Source organism: Geotrypetes seraphini, chromosome 14 (genome assembly GCF_902459505.1).
Source record: "Geotrypetes seraphini chromosome 14, aGeoSer1.1, whole genome shotgun sequence".
NCBI lineage: Eukaryota > Metazoa > Chordata > Amphibia > Gymnophiona > Dermophiidae > Geotrypetes > Geotrypetes seraphini.
Genome location: NC_047097.1, coordinates 30,530,320 through 30,548,038, shown reverse-complemented (window position 1 = coordinate 30,548,038; position 17,719 = coordinate 30,530,320). Strand labels below are relative to the sequence as shown.

Below are 17,719 nucleotides of genomic sequence, written 5' to 3'. Positions count from 1 at the left end.
CAATTATGTCCAGGGCTTTTTGACTGGCTATAATTTCCAGCTCTCCCATTTTGGCCCTGAGGCTCCTCGCATTTGTGTAGAGGCAATATAGGTCCTGATTTGTCGCCCGCCCTGCTGTTTTCTTTCCATGGCTCGGCGCTCCCACCTGGCTTGCCTTTACTCGGTCATCCACCTCCCGTGGCGTGTCCGTTTTGCCCCCATCCAGTATCTCCTTTTTTGGATGGTCCTCTTGCTCCCATTGTTCTCTTTCAACCATGCCTGTTAGGCTCGTTTGTGCACTGGGCCCCTGCATTGCATCTGTGGGCCTTTTTTCTGAAGATTTCCACTCAACCCTTTTGTTTAGAAGTTCCCTCCCAGTCCCTTTGTCCCTTCCTCACATCCCGTTCTTACCAGGTACGCTTTAACAACGAACACTCCGACACCTGGAGCAACTCATCCGGAGTGCCACAAGGGTCACCGCTTTCCCCACTGCTTTTCAATATCTACATGTCCTCTTTAGGTGTGAAACTAACCCAACTAGGAATAAAACTATTCAGCTACGCAGATGACTTTACAATCATCATCCCATTCACCAACTCCATCTCGGAAACCATTCCCAAGGCATACGATGCCATAAATGAGATGGAACAATGGATGACAGATTTCAAGCTCAAGCTCAACCCAGAAAAAACAAAATTCTTCGTTGCCTCCCCTCACCCGCTTGACAATAAAACCCCACTATACATCAATAAACTCAACTACCCTATTCAGCCCACTATGAAAATACTAGGTGTTATTCTAGACCAATGCCTAACAATGAAGGAACAAGTGGATTCCCTATTCAGAAAAGGTTTCCTTACTCTCTGGAAACTCAGAACCATTAAATCATACTTCGATACGTCAACATTCAGAATCCTAGTGCAATCCCTCATACTGAGTCAGCTTGACTACTGCAACATTGCCTATCTAGCAATCTCACAAAAGAATATGAGACGTCTCCAAATAATGCAAAATGCTGCGGTTAGACTTATCTTCGGGCTGAAGAAATTCGACCACGTGACACCCTACTATCGGCAGCTGCACTGGCTACCAACGGAAGTCTGAGTAAGGTTTAAATTTGCCTGCCTCTGCTTCAAAGTACTATACGGCCTGACCCCCAAGTACATAACGGACCTTTTCACATTTTCTAATAACAAACTCAAGAGAAACACACACCCAAAATTCATTTCCCCTCCAGTTAGAGGCTGCAAAATGAAAAAACACCACGAACACCTTCTCTCTCACCAAGCAGTCCTATGGGGCAAGGACCTAGACCAACTGCTTTCGCCCACTACATACGGGGAATTCAGGAAACGCCTAAAAACATACCTGTTCCAGAAATACCTAAACAATTGATCCGCTCTCCCTCTCCCCTCCCTATTCCACCTGAACTTACAGCACTGTTATAAATATAATCAGTTATCTTCATCTTATCGTAACTTTACGTTGCTATTTATCCCCAACAGGTCCTGTCGGACATTACCTACTAAAATGTACATATTACATTTTCGCTCAGCAAATTGTATTTCTATACTATTGCCTCCTGAGGTCTCTGATCTCTGTATTTCCTTTGAATATCTACTTATTGTATTTCGCTGAATGTCCAGCACTCTTGATTGTAAACCGCCTAGAAGTCGCAAGATTGTGGCGGTATAGAAGAATAAAGTTATTATTATTATTCTCACGGGCCAATCCAGGTCATTAGTACCTGGCCAAAACCCAAAGAGTAGCAATATTCCGTGCTACCGATCCAGGGCAAACAGTGGCTTCCCCCATGTCTCTCTCAATAACAGACTATGGACTTTTCCTCCAGGAAATTGTCCAAATCTTTCTTAAAATCAGCTACGCTATCCGCTCTTACCACAACCTCTGGCAACGCATTCCAGAGCTTAACTATTCTCTGAGTGAAAAAATACATCCTCCTATTGGTTTTAAAACTATTTCCCTGTAACTCCATTGAATGTCCCCTGTTCTACTCCACTCGGGATTTTGTAGACTTGAACGCAATACTCCAGATGAGGTCGCACCATGGAGCGATACAGGGGAATTATAACATTCTTAGTCTTATTAACCATTCCTTTTAAAAATAATTCCTAGCATCTTGTTTGCATTTTTAGCCGCCATCGCACATTGGGAGAAAGGTTTCATCGTACTGTCTAAAAAAGGGGTGGGCAACTCCGGTCCTCGAGGGCTGGAATTCAGTCGGGTTTTCAGGATTTCCCCAATGAATATGCATGAGATCTATTTGCATGCACTGCTTTCAATGCATATTCATTGGGGAAATCCTGAAAATCCGACTGGATTCTGGCCATCAAGGACCGGAGTTCACCACCCCTGATCTATGATGACACCCAGATCCTTTTCTTGGGCACTAACCTCCCAGGTGACCCTAGCATCTGGTAACTATGATTCGGGTTATTCTTCCCAATGTGCATCACTTTGCATTTGTCCACATTAAAATTCATCTGCCACTTGGGCAAAATTGTATTGGATGTGTTCATTTTATAGAGTACACATGTAAATTCATAATGCACACTTTCATACCTTCTATGGAGTGAGGGTAAATTTGTGTGAGGGGATCTTTATGCTAACTGAAGCCTATTTTATATAGGCACAAAATCCTAAAATAGCTGCCTTTCTGGGACATTTCACACAGGCACCCTGATATTTATTTAGTTATTTTAAAAATTTGTATTCCGCTTATAACCTAAGCAGATTACAGCATTTACATACATAATTCATAATAACACAACATCATTACATCACAAACATACAATTCTTTACAATTATGCATTCGCAGATGATAGGAAAAGTAGAAAAAGTGTGCCAGAATAATAGGAATGCTCTCACAAACAAATGTGTTTTCAATGATTTCTTAAAAGATTTCAGGTTTTGATGCATTCCATAACTGTGGACCTGCCACAGAAATTGTTGTCATCCATGTTTTCTTATTATGTATCTCATGTTCATGCTCAAGTGTTAACTTCATTGTTGGACTTACACGCCACATGTATTGATTAAAACAATGCCGCTAATGTCTTCCACCCTCATAGGCAGTGAATAATTCAATCACCCTACCCAAACCTGTAAAAGAAATCATGGACACGTGGACCCTACAAATGGGTTTCCCTGTGGTAACAGTGAATACGACCAATGGCAAAGTCACCCAGAAACATTTCCTTCTTGATCCTGACTTAATGGTTGACCGCCCGTCAGAGTTTAAGTAAGTATAGGATGTGAATCTATGTATGCTCTTAGTTTTTAGAGGGGGTAATATTATATTTTAGTATTTATTTCTTATATACAATTTATATCCTAAGCGGTTTATATTGAATAGAAATCAGATACTCTAAGTATTTTCCTAACTGTCTTGGTGGGCTCACAATCTAACTATGGTAGCGAGGGCAATGGAAGGTTAAGTGATTTGCCCAGGTTGAGAAGGAGAAGCAGTGGGATTGAACCCACAACCTCAGGGTACTGAGGCAGCAACTCTAACCACTAGGCTACTCCTCTAATCTGCACTGATTGTTTAAAAAAACATGCTGCCTACCGAATTCAATGCCAGTTCTTCTTGTTCTAGTATGGTAACCAGACAACAGTGGTGGAGACAAACAGTCAAGATGGCAATGGTCACATATAAATGACTTTGTTACAATAACAAATGGATGACGCTATAATATAGCAAACAAGAGATTCTACACAATTCGTGTTTTAGCCCCTAAGCCCTGCATCAGGAGTCTATAAAAACATAAGAACAATAAATCAATAAACTTAAAAACTATGAAAATTAAGAAAATAATCTGGACATAAAATATATATAAAATAGTTTGCAAATACAAAACAAAAAATGTGCACAGAAATTATACATAAAAATTATATATGTCAAACAACATGGATAAAATTAAGAAACATACAGAAATAAATGGCAGATTATTGCATGTATATATACAACAAATTACTGAATAAAGAAGAGAGAGAAGCAACATACTCTATTTCTATGCTGATTTCACAAACCTATTTTGTTCAGACCCCAAAATATCAAATCTTTCTGAAATATAATAAGATAAAATTACGATGAGTTTGTAAACATAAATATATAAGAATGTAAATATCGGCATGTCAATGAATAGGGCCCTTTTTTCTTCTTTTTCTCTCTTCTTTTTCCTTCTTTCTTTTTTCTATTTGCCTTTTTTCTTCCTTTTCTCCTTTTCCTTCTTTTTCCCTTTTTCTTTTTCCTACTTTTTTTCCTTTTCTTCTATTTTTCCTTGTTTTCTTTCTTCCTTTTTTCTTCTTTTTCCATCTTAGATGGTATTTTCAAAGATCTCATTTTATACTCTACAGTTCATTGTCATTTATTCATGTTCAATCCCTTGTCTAGATTTATCATGTTTCAACATTTTGTTTATGTTTCCAGATACGTTAAGTATTTATATTTTTTGTTCTTTAGCCTTATTTCACTACTTTTTATTCATTTCATTTTTATGATTCCCCCCTTTCTTGTTTCTTTTTATTTTATTTTTTATTCTTATTTTTCATTTTCGTCCCCAATGAGGCACTATTCATTGATAGGCCAATATTTACATTCTTATATATTTATGTTTATAAACTCAGAGTTGCAAATTTATCTTATTATATTTCAGAAAGATTTGATTTTTATTTTGGTCTGAACAAAATAGGTTTGTGAAACCAGCATAGGAATCGGGTACGTTGCTTCTCTCTCCTCTTTATTCCCTAATTTGTTTTATATATTCATACGATAATCTACCATTTATTTCTGTATACATTTCTTAATTTTATCCATGTTGTATAATTTTATCCATGCTGTATAATTTCTATATTTTATTAGTTTTTAAATTTATTGATTTATTGTTCTTATGTTTTTATAGACTTCTGATGCAGGGCTTAGGGGCCAAAACACGAATCACGTTGAGTCTCTTGTTTGCTATATTATACAGTCGACTCCGCTTAAGTGCAAACCCTTTGGACCAATTCGCCATGTGAGCTTAAACAGAGTGTGCGCTTAATCGGAGTACTATGTGAAGAGAGCCGAGCACCATCATTTTTCTCGCAAGATCAGCAGCTCAGGGGCAGGATTCCGTGTTTGCATCGATCATTGCTATCACATATCTTAGGACAAGTGACCTGTTTGCTAAGTTTGCGATTATTCCTTGGTTTTTGCTGCTTTCATATTCAACAGGCAGGCACCTTGAAGCCAACAGCTTCGCTACGTTTGAAAGCGATGTATAGGTCTTTATTGCTTTAATTGGGAGACAATACTGTAGTTCATCTGTGTGAGCAACTGCAGGAGGACCTGGAGTACACTACTCTCAGGTGACAGGCCCTTCCAATGATTTATGTCCACGCAACACCACGGCGCAGTTCCGAAAGTTTGAACACATGCCAGGCCTAGACTGCTGTTCCGAAACACATGGCTCATCTATGTGATTGCTTTTAACCAGCGTGAACGTTACGTGAAAGAATAGTGTGCATAAGCGGATTGTGTGCTTATCATAATGGCAAATATCCTGAGTTTATGTCCATTGACTTTAATGTAAAAAAAAAACGGGACCATGGTGGTTGGGTGCGGATAACTGAAGCGTGTGCTTAACCGACGTGCACGTAGGTGGAGTCGACTGTAGCACCATCCATTTGTTATTGTAATAAAGTCATTTATATCCTGACTGTTTGTTCCCACCACTGTTGTCTGGTGTTGGATTTGGTTTGTGGAGGATTTTTGGTCTTCTGTTTTGGCATCTAGTATGGTGACCACCAGAAGTTATCTGGGTACCACCAATTCTCAGTGCCTGTACTCAAATTCTATGTTAGCAAAGTAGGAAGCTATTGTGCTGACCTAAGTTGTCTGGTACTCGGTTAACTTCCGGCTCCATTATACCTCTGCCCCGACACTTTACTACCTAATAGTGCCAAGATGGTCAGAACAGATTTCCAGTGACACTATTCAGGTAACTGCTGCTAAAAATCAAAAGTAGAATTGCTTTTATACTAAAGTAATGAGAAAATTTTCTAATTTTTATAGCTATACATGGATTGTACCAATCTCATGGATGAAAAATGGAACCCAAGAATCTGCTTATTACTGGCTGCAAAACACTGATGGTACCTGCTGCTTTTTAGATGAAAATAGATATATTACATTTCATTGTCATCTAGAGCTGTGCCGTTCAAACACCTCACAGAAAGGGCCATGATGGTGTGTACTTTGCTAGTAGGCATGTACAGAGGTGGAGTATGGACAAAGCATGGGCAGAGTTCACAAATAGATGATAACATGTGTTAATCTACTATGTGATTATTCTTGGCACAGACACTTATACCAGATTGAGAGCAGGTGTAACCGTTTGCTCCTGCAAGGAAGATGCGATTTCCACTGCTTACAATAATACTTTATCAAGGCACATAAGAACCTATGTGTCTTCATAAACACCCCTCCCCACCCTTTTGCTAAGCTGTGGTAGAAGTTTCTACTACAGCTCAAAGCGCTAAATGCTCCAACGCTAATACAATTCCTATGAGCATTTAGCTGCAGTAGAAACCCCTATCACGGTCTTGGTAAAAGAAGGTCAAAATAACAATCGCCCTCTTAAACCAGGACCCCTGCTATAATATTACCTTCCCCTATTACTACGAGGGGCCATTGAAAAGTTCTTAGCCCAATTAAGAAGAGAATGACGTGAAGCCATGAAACTTGCAAGTTATTCTATACATAAGAACATAAGAATTGCCACTGCTGGGTCAGACCAGTGGTCTATTGTGCCCAGCAGTCCGCTCAAGCAGTGGCCCTTAGGTCAAAGACCAGCATCCTAACTGAGACTAGCCCTACCTGCGTACGTTCCGATTCTGCAGGAACTTGTCTAACTTTATCTTGAATCCCTGGAGGGTGTTTTCCCTATGACAAACTCCAGAAGAGCGTTCCAGCTTTCTATCACTCTCTGGGTGAAGAAGAACTTCCTAATGTTCGTACGGAATCTATCCCCTTTCAATTTTAGAGAATGCCCTCTTCTTCGCCCTACCTTGGAGAGGGTGAACAACTGGTCCTTATCTACTAAGTCTATTCCCTTCAGTACCTTGAATGTTTCAATCATGTCCCCTCTCAATCTCCTCTGTTCGAGGAAGAAGAGGCCCAGTTTCTCTAATCTTTCGTTGTGCGACAACTCCTCCAGCCCCGTAACCATCTTAGTTGCTCTTCTCTGGACCCTTTCGAGTAGCACCATGTCTTTCTTCATGTATGGTGACCATTGCTGGACGCAGTACTCCAGGTGGGGGCGCACCATGGCCCGATATAGCGGCATGATAACCTTCTCTTCATGATCCCCTTCTTTATCATTCCTAGCATTCTGTTTGCCTTTTTCGCCACCACAGCACATTGCACAGACGGCTTCATCGACTTGTCGATCAGAACTCCCAAGTCCCTTTCCAGGGGGGTCTCTCCAAGTACCTCCCCGGACATCCTATATTCATGCATGAGATTTTTGTTACTGACATGCATCACTTTACACTTATCCAAGTTGAACCTCATCTGCAATGTTGATGCCCATTCCACGAGCCTGATTACGTTGCAGATCTTCGCAATCCCCCTGTGTCTTCACTACTCTGAATAACTTCGTATTGTCCGCAAATTTAATCACTTCACTTGTCGTACCTATGTCCAGATCGTTTATAAAGATGTTGAAGAGCACAGGTCCAAACACCGAGCCCTGCGGCACCCCACTGGTGATGCTCTTCCAGTCCAAGTATTGTCCATTCACCCACACTCTCTGTTTCCTATGCTTCAGCCAGTTTTTAATCCACATGAGTATTTCACCCTCGATTCCATGGTTCGCAATTTTCTGAAGTAGTCGTTCATGTGGAACCTTGTCAAACGCCTTCTGAAAATCAAGATATACAATGTTGAACGGGTCGCCCTTTTCTATCTGCCTATTTACTCCTTCGAAGAAGTGCAGCATGTTCGTCAGACAAGATCTGCCTTTGCTGAAACTTGCTGGCTGGTCCTCATCAGACCGTGTCTGTCAAGGTGATCAATGATGCGACGATCCTTTATCAGTGCCTCTACCATCTTTCCCGGGACTGAGGTCAGACTCACCGGTCTGTAGTTTCCTGGGTCTCCCCTCAAGCCTTTTTTGTAGATCGGTATACCATTCGCCACCTTCCAGTCCTCCGGAATCTTTCCCGATTTGATCGACAGATTGGCTATTAGTTGAAGCAGATCAGCTATAGTCCCTCTAAGTTCCTTGATGACCCCTGGATGGATTCATCCGGTCCCGGGGATTTATCACTCTTCAGCCTATCAATCTGTCTGTATACCTCTTCTAGACTGACTGTCAGTCCTGTCAGTTTCCCATCTTCGTTTCCAGCATAGAGCCTGATGGGTTCCAGTATGCTGCGGATAGCCTCTTCTGTAAATACAGACGCAAAAAATGTATTCAATTTTTCAGCAATTTCTTTATCTTCCTTTAGCACTCCCTTTATTCTGTGGTCATCCAGCGGTCTCACCGCTTCCTTTGAGGGTCGTTTCCCCTTAATGTATCGAAAGAACGGCTTGAAGTTTTTTGCCTCCTTGGCTATTTTTTCCTCATAGTCTCTTTTGGCCCCTTTTACTACCTTATGGCAACTGCGTTGATGTTGTTTGTGCTTTTTCATCTGTTTTTGACTTTTTCCATTCCTTAAATGAAGTTTTCTTGTCTCTGATTGCTTCTTTCACCGCTACAGTGAGCCACACCGGTTCTTTGTTCTTTTTCCTCTTGGATCCTTTGTTGATATGCAGTATATGTAGATTTTGCACCTCAGTGACTGTGTCCTTGAAAAGAGACCAAGCTTGCTCTAGCGTTTTTACATTGCTTATCCTCTTCTTAATCTTCTTTCCCACTATGAGTCTTATCCTTTCGTAATTTCCCTTCCGGAAGTTTAGCGCCGTGGCTGTTTTGGACCGGTATTTCTCCACTGCATCCAGGTCGAAGCGGATCGTATTGTGATCGCTGCTTCCCAGCATCCCCTCTACTTCTACACCTTGTGCCGGTCCTTGCAATCCATTCAGAATTAAGTTCAGAATTGCATTTCCTCTTGTATTTTTCTTTACAAGTTGTTCTAGGAAGCAATCACCTATAGCATACAGGAACTTGGTCTCCCTAGCGCAGCCGGAGGTGCATAGGTTCCAGTCTATCCCCGATAGTTGAAGTCACCCATGATAACTGCGTTGCCTCCCTTGCAGTTGCGTTTAATCTCGTCCGTCATCTCTCCATCAATTTCTTCGGACTGCGCTGTGGGTCGGTAGTAGATGCCAATCTTCGTTTCTAGTCCATTTGTTCCCGGAATTTTGACCCATAGAGACTCTAACTTATCCTTCAGTTGTGTCGTGCTCTCTCTAGTAGATTCAATTCCCTCTTTGACGTATATGGCAATGCCCCCACCTTTTTGAGCCACTCTGTCTCTGTGGTATAGCTTGTATCCCGGTACCACAGTGTCCCATACGTTTTCCTCAGTCCACCAAGTTTCCGTGATTCCGATGATGTCGATGTTATCTTTTTGTGTCTTAGCTTCTAATTCACCCATCTTATTCCTTAGGCTCCTTGCGTTCATGTGCATACACTTGAGTTTGCGGCCTGTTCCTTTCTTACATTTCCTTCCCTCTTGTGTCTCTTTTGGTCTGTCTTGCCTGTGATCCGGTGAGTCTTCCCCTATATCTTCTTGCACAGTACCCTCTGGTGAGTCTTTCCCTCTATCTTCCTGCACGGTATCCTCCAGGTATACCGGTTCCCGAACCATCGACTCTCTCTCTCGGTCGACTGTCAGCTTTCCCCTTCTTCCTAGTTTAAAAACTTCTCGACTTCTCTCTTGATGTTGCTTGCAAGTAGCCTCGTTCTGTCTCTACTGAGGTGGAGTCCGTCCTTCCTGAAGAGCTTGCTCTTCCCCCAGTATGCCTTCTTCCTCACACTAGCACCGCATCCATGCGTTGATTGCTTGCAGCTCCATCTGTCTATTATCATCTGCCCTGGGTACCAGCAGGATCTCCGAGAACGCTATCCTCTGCGTTCCGGTTTTCAGCTTCCTTCCTAGCATCCAGAACTGGTCCTTCAGTACTTCCCTGTTGTAGTTCCTGCTGCTCACGTTGTTCGTCCCCACATGGATCATCACAACCTTATCTTCTTCTTCCACACTGTCGATGATCCTATCGATGCGGCTCACTATGTCTTCTACCTTGGCTCCCGGTAGGCAGGTCACCAGTCGATCTAGTCTTCCTCCTGCTATGTGGCTGTCGACTTATCTGATGATGGAGTCCCCCCCACAATGATTGCTGTCCTCTCTATCTTCTCTTGATTCTCCAGCCGCATGTCTGTGTTCCTGGTGCATGTCCATCTCTCCAGCCGTAGATCCGTGTCCTTCATTCCCATCCATTTTCTCTCACGCTGGCGTTGGCTTGCAATGGGCCCATCTTCTTGTTGGTTCCCTCCGCTGTTTCCAGCTGTGTCGCCCATTTCTTCCTGGTGGTTGTCCGTCGGGTGGTCCACACTCTCTGTAGGTGTATCTCAGCAATTCCACAGTTTCTGGTGATTCTCCACCTCTTCCCTGTATGCCTCCTCTATAAACTTTACCAGCTCTTGGACTTCTTCTTCAATAGTGTCCTCTTTCTTGACATTCTCTGCATCTCCGTCTTTCCCCTCCACTGCTTGAAGTGTTCTTTATCTCTGCATATCTGTATCTCTGTCTTCCTCCTCCATAGCTTGAAGTGCCTCAAGTTCTAGAATTCTGTCCTCCAGGAGTTTGACTTGTTTCTTCAGGCTCTCCAGTTCTCCACACCGAGCACATACGTAAGACCGCCTCCCAGAGGGGAGGTAGTCATACATATAGCAGACAGTGCAGAAAACTGGGTAGCTCAACATCCTGCTTCGGTCTGCTGCTTCCATTGCTGTCTGCTTGCCGATCTGCTGTGGCTGTCCTCAGCTCCTGCTGTGTCCTCTGCGTCTGCCTAGTTGTGTATCCTCTGCGCCTGTGGTGTTCTCTATGCCTGCCTTTGCGACCTCTGCGTCTGCCTAGTTGTGTGTCCTCTGCGCCTGCGGTGTTCTCTATGCCTGCCTGTGTGTCCTCTGTGTCTGCCTGGCTGTGTCCCCTCTGCGCCTGGCTGTGTCCTCTGCACCTTCCTGTGTACTCTGTACTTGCTCTGTCCGCTTGGCTGTGTGTCCTCTGTGTCTGGTTGTGTCCTCTTTGCTTGCTGTGGTCTCCTACTTCTCTCCTTTAAAGGTGATTCGTCCCTTCCCAAGGTCCTTTGCAAAGGCGCCAACGGCTGAGCGCCATTGGCCCCTCCCCTTTTAAGGGGGAGCTTCGATGGTCAACGTTGGGGTGGGCGGAGCTAACTCTCACTGATTCCCCTAGTATCCTGCCTCTTCTTTTCCCCTTTCCAAACTCCAATTGTCTCCCTCCCTTGCGCTTTTCTACTTTTGTTTCCTTCTGCTCTGTGCTGCTCTCTCCTGCTTGCCTTTCCAAGCTTCAAGTGACTCCACTCATTGGCCCCTCCCCTTCTAAGGGGGAGCTTCAATGGTCGACATCGGGGGTGGACGGAGCTAACTCTCACCGATTCCCCTAGTCTCCTGCCTCTTCTTTTTCCCCTTTCCAAACTCTAATTGTCTTCCTCCCTTGTGCTTTTCCACTTTTGCTTCCTTCTGCTCTGTGCTGCTCTCTCCTGCTTGCCTTTCCAAGCCTTTTCAAGCTTTTCTTGACACTTCATTTCAGTGAGGCAAATGTATATAGCAAATGGGCACAAGTATAGGGAAACCAAGCCATTGTGGCATCACTGATGAGGTTGGCTCTTAGGCATTGGTGGAATGAGACATTATGACATCACAATACAAGGGGCCGCTGAAAAGTTCTCCACCCAATCAAGAAGAGAATGATGTGGAGTCATGAAACTTACAAGTTATGCCACACTTTTCTTGAAACTTTTTGTTTCATTTCATATCATTGAAATGAAAACTGTCAAAGAAAAACATGGAATAACTTGTATGTTTCATGGCTCCACATCATTCTCTTCTTTTCAGTGGCCCTTCATATAATGTTCTGTGGAGTACTTATGACCCGTCTAATCCCTTGAAAAGGTTTGAAGCAGATAACAATAATAAAAACACTAGGAATTACAACAAATGTCCTAGTGAACAAAAGGTTTACTACAAAAATGTTATTTTTAAAAACTTTTTGAAAACTCAAATAAGTAAATCAAACATGTTATGCTGTTTGTAAGTTTTATGTCAAATTATACTTGCTAATCACCATCTTGGGTGAATCTGTTCATGGAGGCAATTAAAAAATCCCCCAAAAATAAATATTGCAGCAGACAGTGGCTTAGCGAGGGGGGGGGAGCGCCTCCATGCCCTGTTCTCCACCCTCACTCTTCTTCCGCACCCCACCCCCCCACGCCACACTCGCATCCTCCCTCCCCCCCCCCCCGTATCTTTTAAATCTTCACAAGCGTAAGCAGCTTTTCCAGCCTGCTGCTTGCGTCGTGGTTGGCTTTCCCTCTGATGTCACTTCCTGGCCCCGCAATCCAGAAGTTATTTCGGAAGGGAGCCAGGCAGAAGAATTTGCTCGTGCTGGCGAAGATTTAAATAGGTATAGGGAGGGGGAAAGGGAGGGCGTGAGCGTGGTGTGGGGGAGTGGAAAGATGCCAGCGCCCCCACCAAGATGGCGCACTGGGCAGTCTGCCCCTCCCGCCCCCCTTACTACGCCACTGGCTGCAAAGAATTCCAGAGCTTAGCTGAGTAATAGACAAGTGAATATTCATAAACAGATTTAAGTAATAATCCTTTTCAGAAAAAGAAAAGCTACTGCAGAACAATCTTTACATCTGCTCTTTCTGCTCATTCCTATAATGTGAACCCTGAAAGAAAGGTTCTTCGAGGAGTAGCCAGCCAAAATCTTATGACCTAAACAGCAAACTGTAAAGGCAATCCTTGCTTTAATGGGCAGCGAATGCAACTGAATCACGATCAAATATAGATTTACCAAAGATCAGCCTGGCTGCCATATTCTGGATTAATATAATTTAGACCAGTGTTTTTCAACCTTTTTTGGGCAAAGGCACACTTGTTTCATGAAAAAAATCACGAGGCACACCACCATTAGAAAATGTTAAAAAATTTAACTCTCTGCCTATATTGACTATATATAAAGTAATTCTCTTGAATAGGAATCAAATAAACACAAAGAAAGTATTTTATAATTACTTTATTATGAAATAAAAATTATAAAATACTTTATTCAGTGCGAAACCTGGGCCTGTTTGGCTGAACACAAAGCTGATATTCTGGCTGGAATCGAAGAAAGACACACACGTAGCTCTTCGTCAACAGCTCTCAGTCTCTCTCTGTATTTGGATTTTATAGCATACAAAAATAGACAAATATACCCTCCATCCTTTTTATTAAACCACAATAGCAGTTTTTAGCGCAGGGAGCTGCGCTGAATGCCTAGCGCTGCTCTTGACGCTCATAGGCTCCCTGCGCTAAAAACCACTATTGCGGTTTAGTAAAAGGGGACCATATTGTAAAATATAGACAGCAGATATAAATTCAGAACTGTGCATAGTAAGTGAAGGGAAGTTTTCATCTCTGGGAATTTACCCAGTTAACTATTAAGTTATTTGGGCAAATTCCTTTGAAAACTGTGGTAATACTGCCTCCACTTTGCTAAATGTAAAATAAAATCATTTTTCCTACCTTGTCTGGTGATTTCTGGTTGCACTTTCTTCTTCTGACTGTGCATCCAATCTTTCTTCCCTTCTATCAGCCTGTATGCTTTCTCTCCTCCACACCTCATTCCCTCCCCCAACTTTTTCTTCCTCTCTCCCTGACCTTTCTTTCTTTTTTTCTGTTTCTCTTCTTTCCTTCTGTTTCCCTGCCTGCCCCCTTTCTTTCTTTCTCCCTGCCGTTCCCCAAGCCACTGCCGCTGCCATCGGGGAACAGGACCCACCAATGGATAACAGGCCCCAAAGCCGACGCCGACGCATGCTCTCCCTGACGTCAATTCTACAATCGGAGAGGAAGTTCCGCCCAGCCAGGCAGCGATTGGCTGGCCCGAACCAGGCAGCGATTGGCTGGCCCGAACTTCCTCTCCGACTGTAGAATTGACGTCGGGGAGAAGAAGACTTATCAGCTCCATAGATTAGATCGCCAAGACAAAGTGAGTCCTGGGTGATCGACTCACTTTGCCTTGGCGAGCTACTGGCGCCCCTGCCTCGGGCCCCCTGTCAGCTCCGGGCCCGGCGGCACACCAGGCAACATCTCGCGGCACACTAGTGTGCCGCGGAACAGCGGTTGAAAAACACTGATTTAGACAATGATTTAGAGGAAACACTCGGAAGTTTGGTAATGTTGAAATTATCTTTGACTTTACAAATGGCTCTTAGCAACTGGAAAACATTTAGTCTGTTAAATTTTCATTGAATAACGTATAGGCGATGGGCAATTCTAAAACTATGTATCCACCTTTATGCGCCACTTAACATAAATTTACAGATTAGCAGCACTTTTATTGATAACTGTATACTAAAATACGAAATAGGATAGAAGTGACAAGCCCAAAATCACCACAAAGCACAGTTACTTACCGTAACAGGTGTTATCCAGGGATAGCAGGCAGATATTCTGTACATGTGGGTGATGTCACGGACGGAGCCCCCTAGTGGACGTTTTCGCAAGCAGACTTGCTCGAGGACCTTCAGGCTTGCGATTCGCCCACGCATGCACGCGTGCCCCTCCCGCCCTGCCTAGGGCATGCGTCTCCTCAGCGTGTCCTCAGTTCAGATAGCAACAAAAGAAGCCAACCAGGGGAGGTGAGTGGGTTGTGAGAATAGCTGCCTGCTATCCCTGGATAACACCTGTTACGGTAAGTAACTGTGCTTTATCCCAGGACAAGCAGGCAGCATATTCTCTACATGTGGGTGACCTCTAAGCTAACCAGAAAGAGATGGAGGGAGAGCTGGCAATTTAGGAGAATAGATGTTGCAAAACTGACTAGCCAAAGTGGCCTTCACGCCTGGATAAAGCATCCAGACAGTAGTGAGAGGTGAACGTATGAACTGAGGACAAAGTGGCAGCCTTACAGATTTCCTCAATAGGAGTGGAGCGGAAGAAAGCAACAGACGCCGCCATCACCCTGACCTTGTGGCCTGTGACTCGACCCAGCAGGGAGAGACCAGCCTGAGCATAATAGAAAGAAATACAAGCGGCCAACCAGTTAGAAATGGTCCGCTTAGAGACAGAGTGACCCAAGCGATTAGGATCAAAAGAGAGGAACATCTGGGGAGCCAAATGCTGAGGAGCGGTGCGCTTCAAGTAGAAGGCCTGCGCACGGTTACAATCAAGAGAATGTAGAGCCACTTCCCCAGGGTGAGAATGGGGCTTCAGAAAAAACATAGGAAGAACAATAGATTGGTTGATGTGAAAATCAGAAACAATCTTAGGCAAGAACTTAGGATGGGTACGGAGAACCACCTTATCATGATGGGAGACAGTGAAAGGTGGATCCGCTACCAAGGCTTGAAGCTCACTGACCCAACAGGCAGAAGTGAGAGCAATAAGAAACACAGCTTTCAAAGTAAGATACTTTAAGTGAGCCCGCGCTAGCGGCTCAAACGGGGGTTTCATCAATTGAGCAAGGACCACATTAAAATCCCAAACCACCGGAGGAGGTTTAAGGGGCGGATGAACGTGGAAAAGTCCTTTCATGAAGCAGGAAACCACAGGATGAAAAGAGATAGGCTTCCCGTCAATCAGCTGATGAAAAGCAGCAATGGCACTAAGGTGGACTCGAACCGAAGAGGACTTGAGCTCAGCGCCAGACAAGTGCAACAGATAATCCAGGACAGCCGACAAGGAGTCAGACAGCGGCTCCAGCTGCCTAGTAGCACACAAGGAAGAAAAGCGGGTCCACTTCTGATGGTAACATTGGCGAGTGGACTCCTTCCGAGATGACTCTAGGACATCCAGCACAGGCTGGGAGAACTGGAACAAGGGCATTAAGTCTCAAGGAACCAAGCTGTTAAGTGCAGAGACTGAAGGTTGGGATGGAGCAGAGAACCCTGACTCTGCGTAAGCAGAGAAGGAAAACCAGGCAGAGGAAGAGGTTCCCTGGAACTGAGTTGCAACAGAACGGAGAACCACGGCTGCCGGGGCCACCGAGTAGCAATCAGAATCATGGTGGCACGCAAAGACTTGAGCTTGATGAGAGTCTTCAGAATCAGAGGGAACGCATACAGGAACTCGTTCATCCAATCCAGAAGGAAGGCATCCGCCTCGATCCTGAGAGGGGTGTAAACCCTGGAGCAGAAGCAGGGCAACTTGCGATTGAGGGGGGACGCAAACAGATCGACGTCTGGAGTCCCCCAATGAGCAAACACCTGACGCAGGGTTACGGAGTGGAGAGACCACTCATGAGGCTGCAGCAGATGACTCAACTTGTCTGCCAGACAGTTCCGCTGGCCCTGAATGTAGACAGCTTGAATGGATATGTTGCGGCGGATGGCCCAATCCCAGAGTCGCATCGCCCCCTGGCACAGGGACCTGTGCCTCCCTGTTTGTTGATATAATACATGGCGACCTGGTTGTCCGTGCGAACTAGCACCACTCGGTCGTGAAGCAGGTGACAAAAGGCTTTCAGAGCGAAGAAAATCGCTCGAAGTTCTAGAAGATTTATGTGACAAAGGCAGTCGGCACGGGACCAAAGACCCTGGGTGCGCAGACCGTCCAGATGAGCCCCCCAAGCATAGGTCGACGAGTCCGTCGTTAGGACCTTTTGCGGAGGAGGAGCATGGAACAGAAAACCTCTGGAGAAATTGGAAGAGAGCATCCACCAATAGAGAAATCTCCTCAACAAAGGAGTCACAACAAAGCAGCGAGAGAGAGGATCCCAATCCTGGGTCCATTGGGACGCAGAGTCCATTGAGGAATACGGAAATGAAGTCTGGCAAAAGGAGTCACGTGAACCGTGGAGGCCATGTGACCTAGGAGATCTTCTGTTTTAGATTACCTTTTGCACTTTCCGCCTCTGTCCTCAAGTCTACATCATCGGTGACATCACCCACATGTAGAGAATATGCTGCCTGCTTGTCCTGGGATAATATTAATATTTCACAACTCCACAATAGAAAACATATCTAAAAATAGGAGGAAAAGTCTCAGAACCCTCAGGTGTACAACCTGTTATGGTAATGACTGTTTAGCACAAAAATGTGAAGGAACAGCTGCACCAAATTCTGATGATCCAAGAAAGAGATTATAAAGATTTAAGAAATTTGTACATTATTGGTATATGATTACACATTACAGATTTATAAGTTTATATGTTTGCTTACCAATAAGAGGCATACAAAACTCAAAATTTATTTCCTTCACAAACATAACATTGGCCAACACTCATTTTGGTGCCTCAAATGTTAGACCTGCTGATTCCAAAAATGGCCCCAGTTTTCTCCTATTGGCTCTAGTTTTTGAGATACAGAACATGTTCCATATACCACTCTTCACTATGCTTGCCCATTAAAAAATTAAGATATTTTAAATGTACCTCCCCCCCCCCATTTTTGTTACACCGCAATAGTGGCTAATAGCGCATGGAGCTGCGCTGAATACTCCGTGCTGCTCCTGATGCTCATAGGAACTCTTTGAATGTTGGAAGCAGTGCAGAGCATTCAGCAAGG

The 17,719-nt window shown here is 44.0% G+C and overlaps 2 protein-coding genes across 3 annotated transcripts in view; one reads left to right on the top strand and one right to left on the bottom strand.

Annotated features, from left to right (window-relative positions):
- Positions 1 to 17,719, top strand: part of LOC117347960 (aminopeptidase Ey-like) — a 123,519-nt gene that overhangs the window by 55,939 nt on the left and 49,861 nt on the right. For both annotated transcript variants that reach the window (XM_033919482.1, XM_033919481.1), the window contains 2 exons: positions 3,072 to 3,241; positions 6,056 to 6,135. In XM_033919482.1, the coding sequence (XP_033775373.1) occupies positions 3,072 to 3,241; positions 6,056 to 6,135 (250 nt within the window). The remainder of the gene's footprint in view (positions 1 to 3,071; positions 3,242 to 6,055; positions 6,136 to 17,719) is intronic.
- ZNF710 (zinc finger protein 710) overlaps positions 1 to 17,719 on the bottom strand; it is a 613,623-nt gene that overhangs the window by 562,148 nt on the left and 33,756 nt on the right. The gene's annotated exons all lie outside the window — the stretch shown is intronic.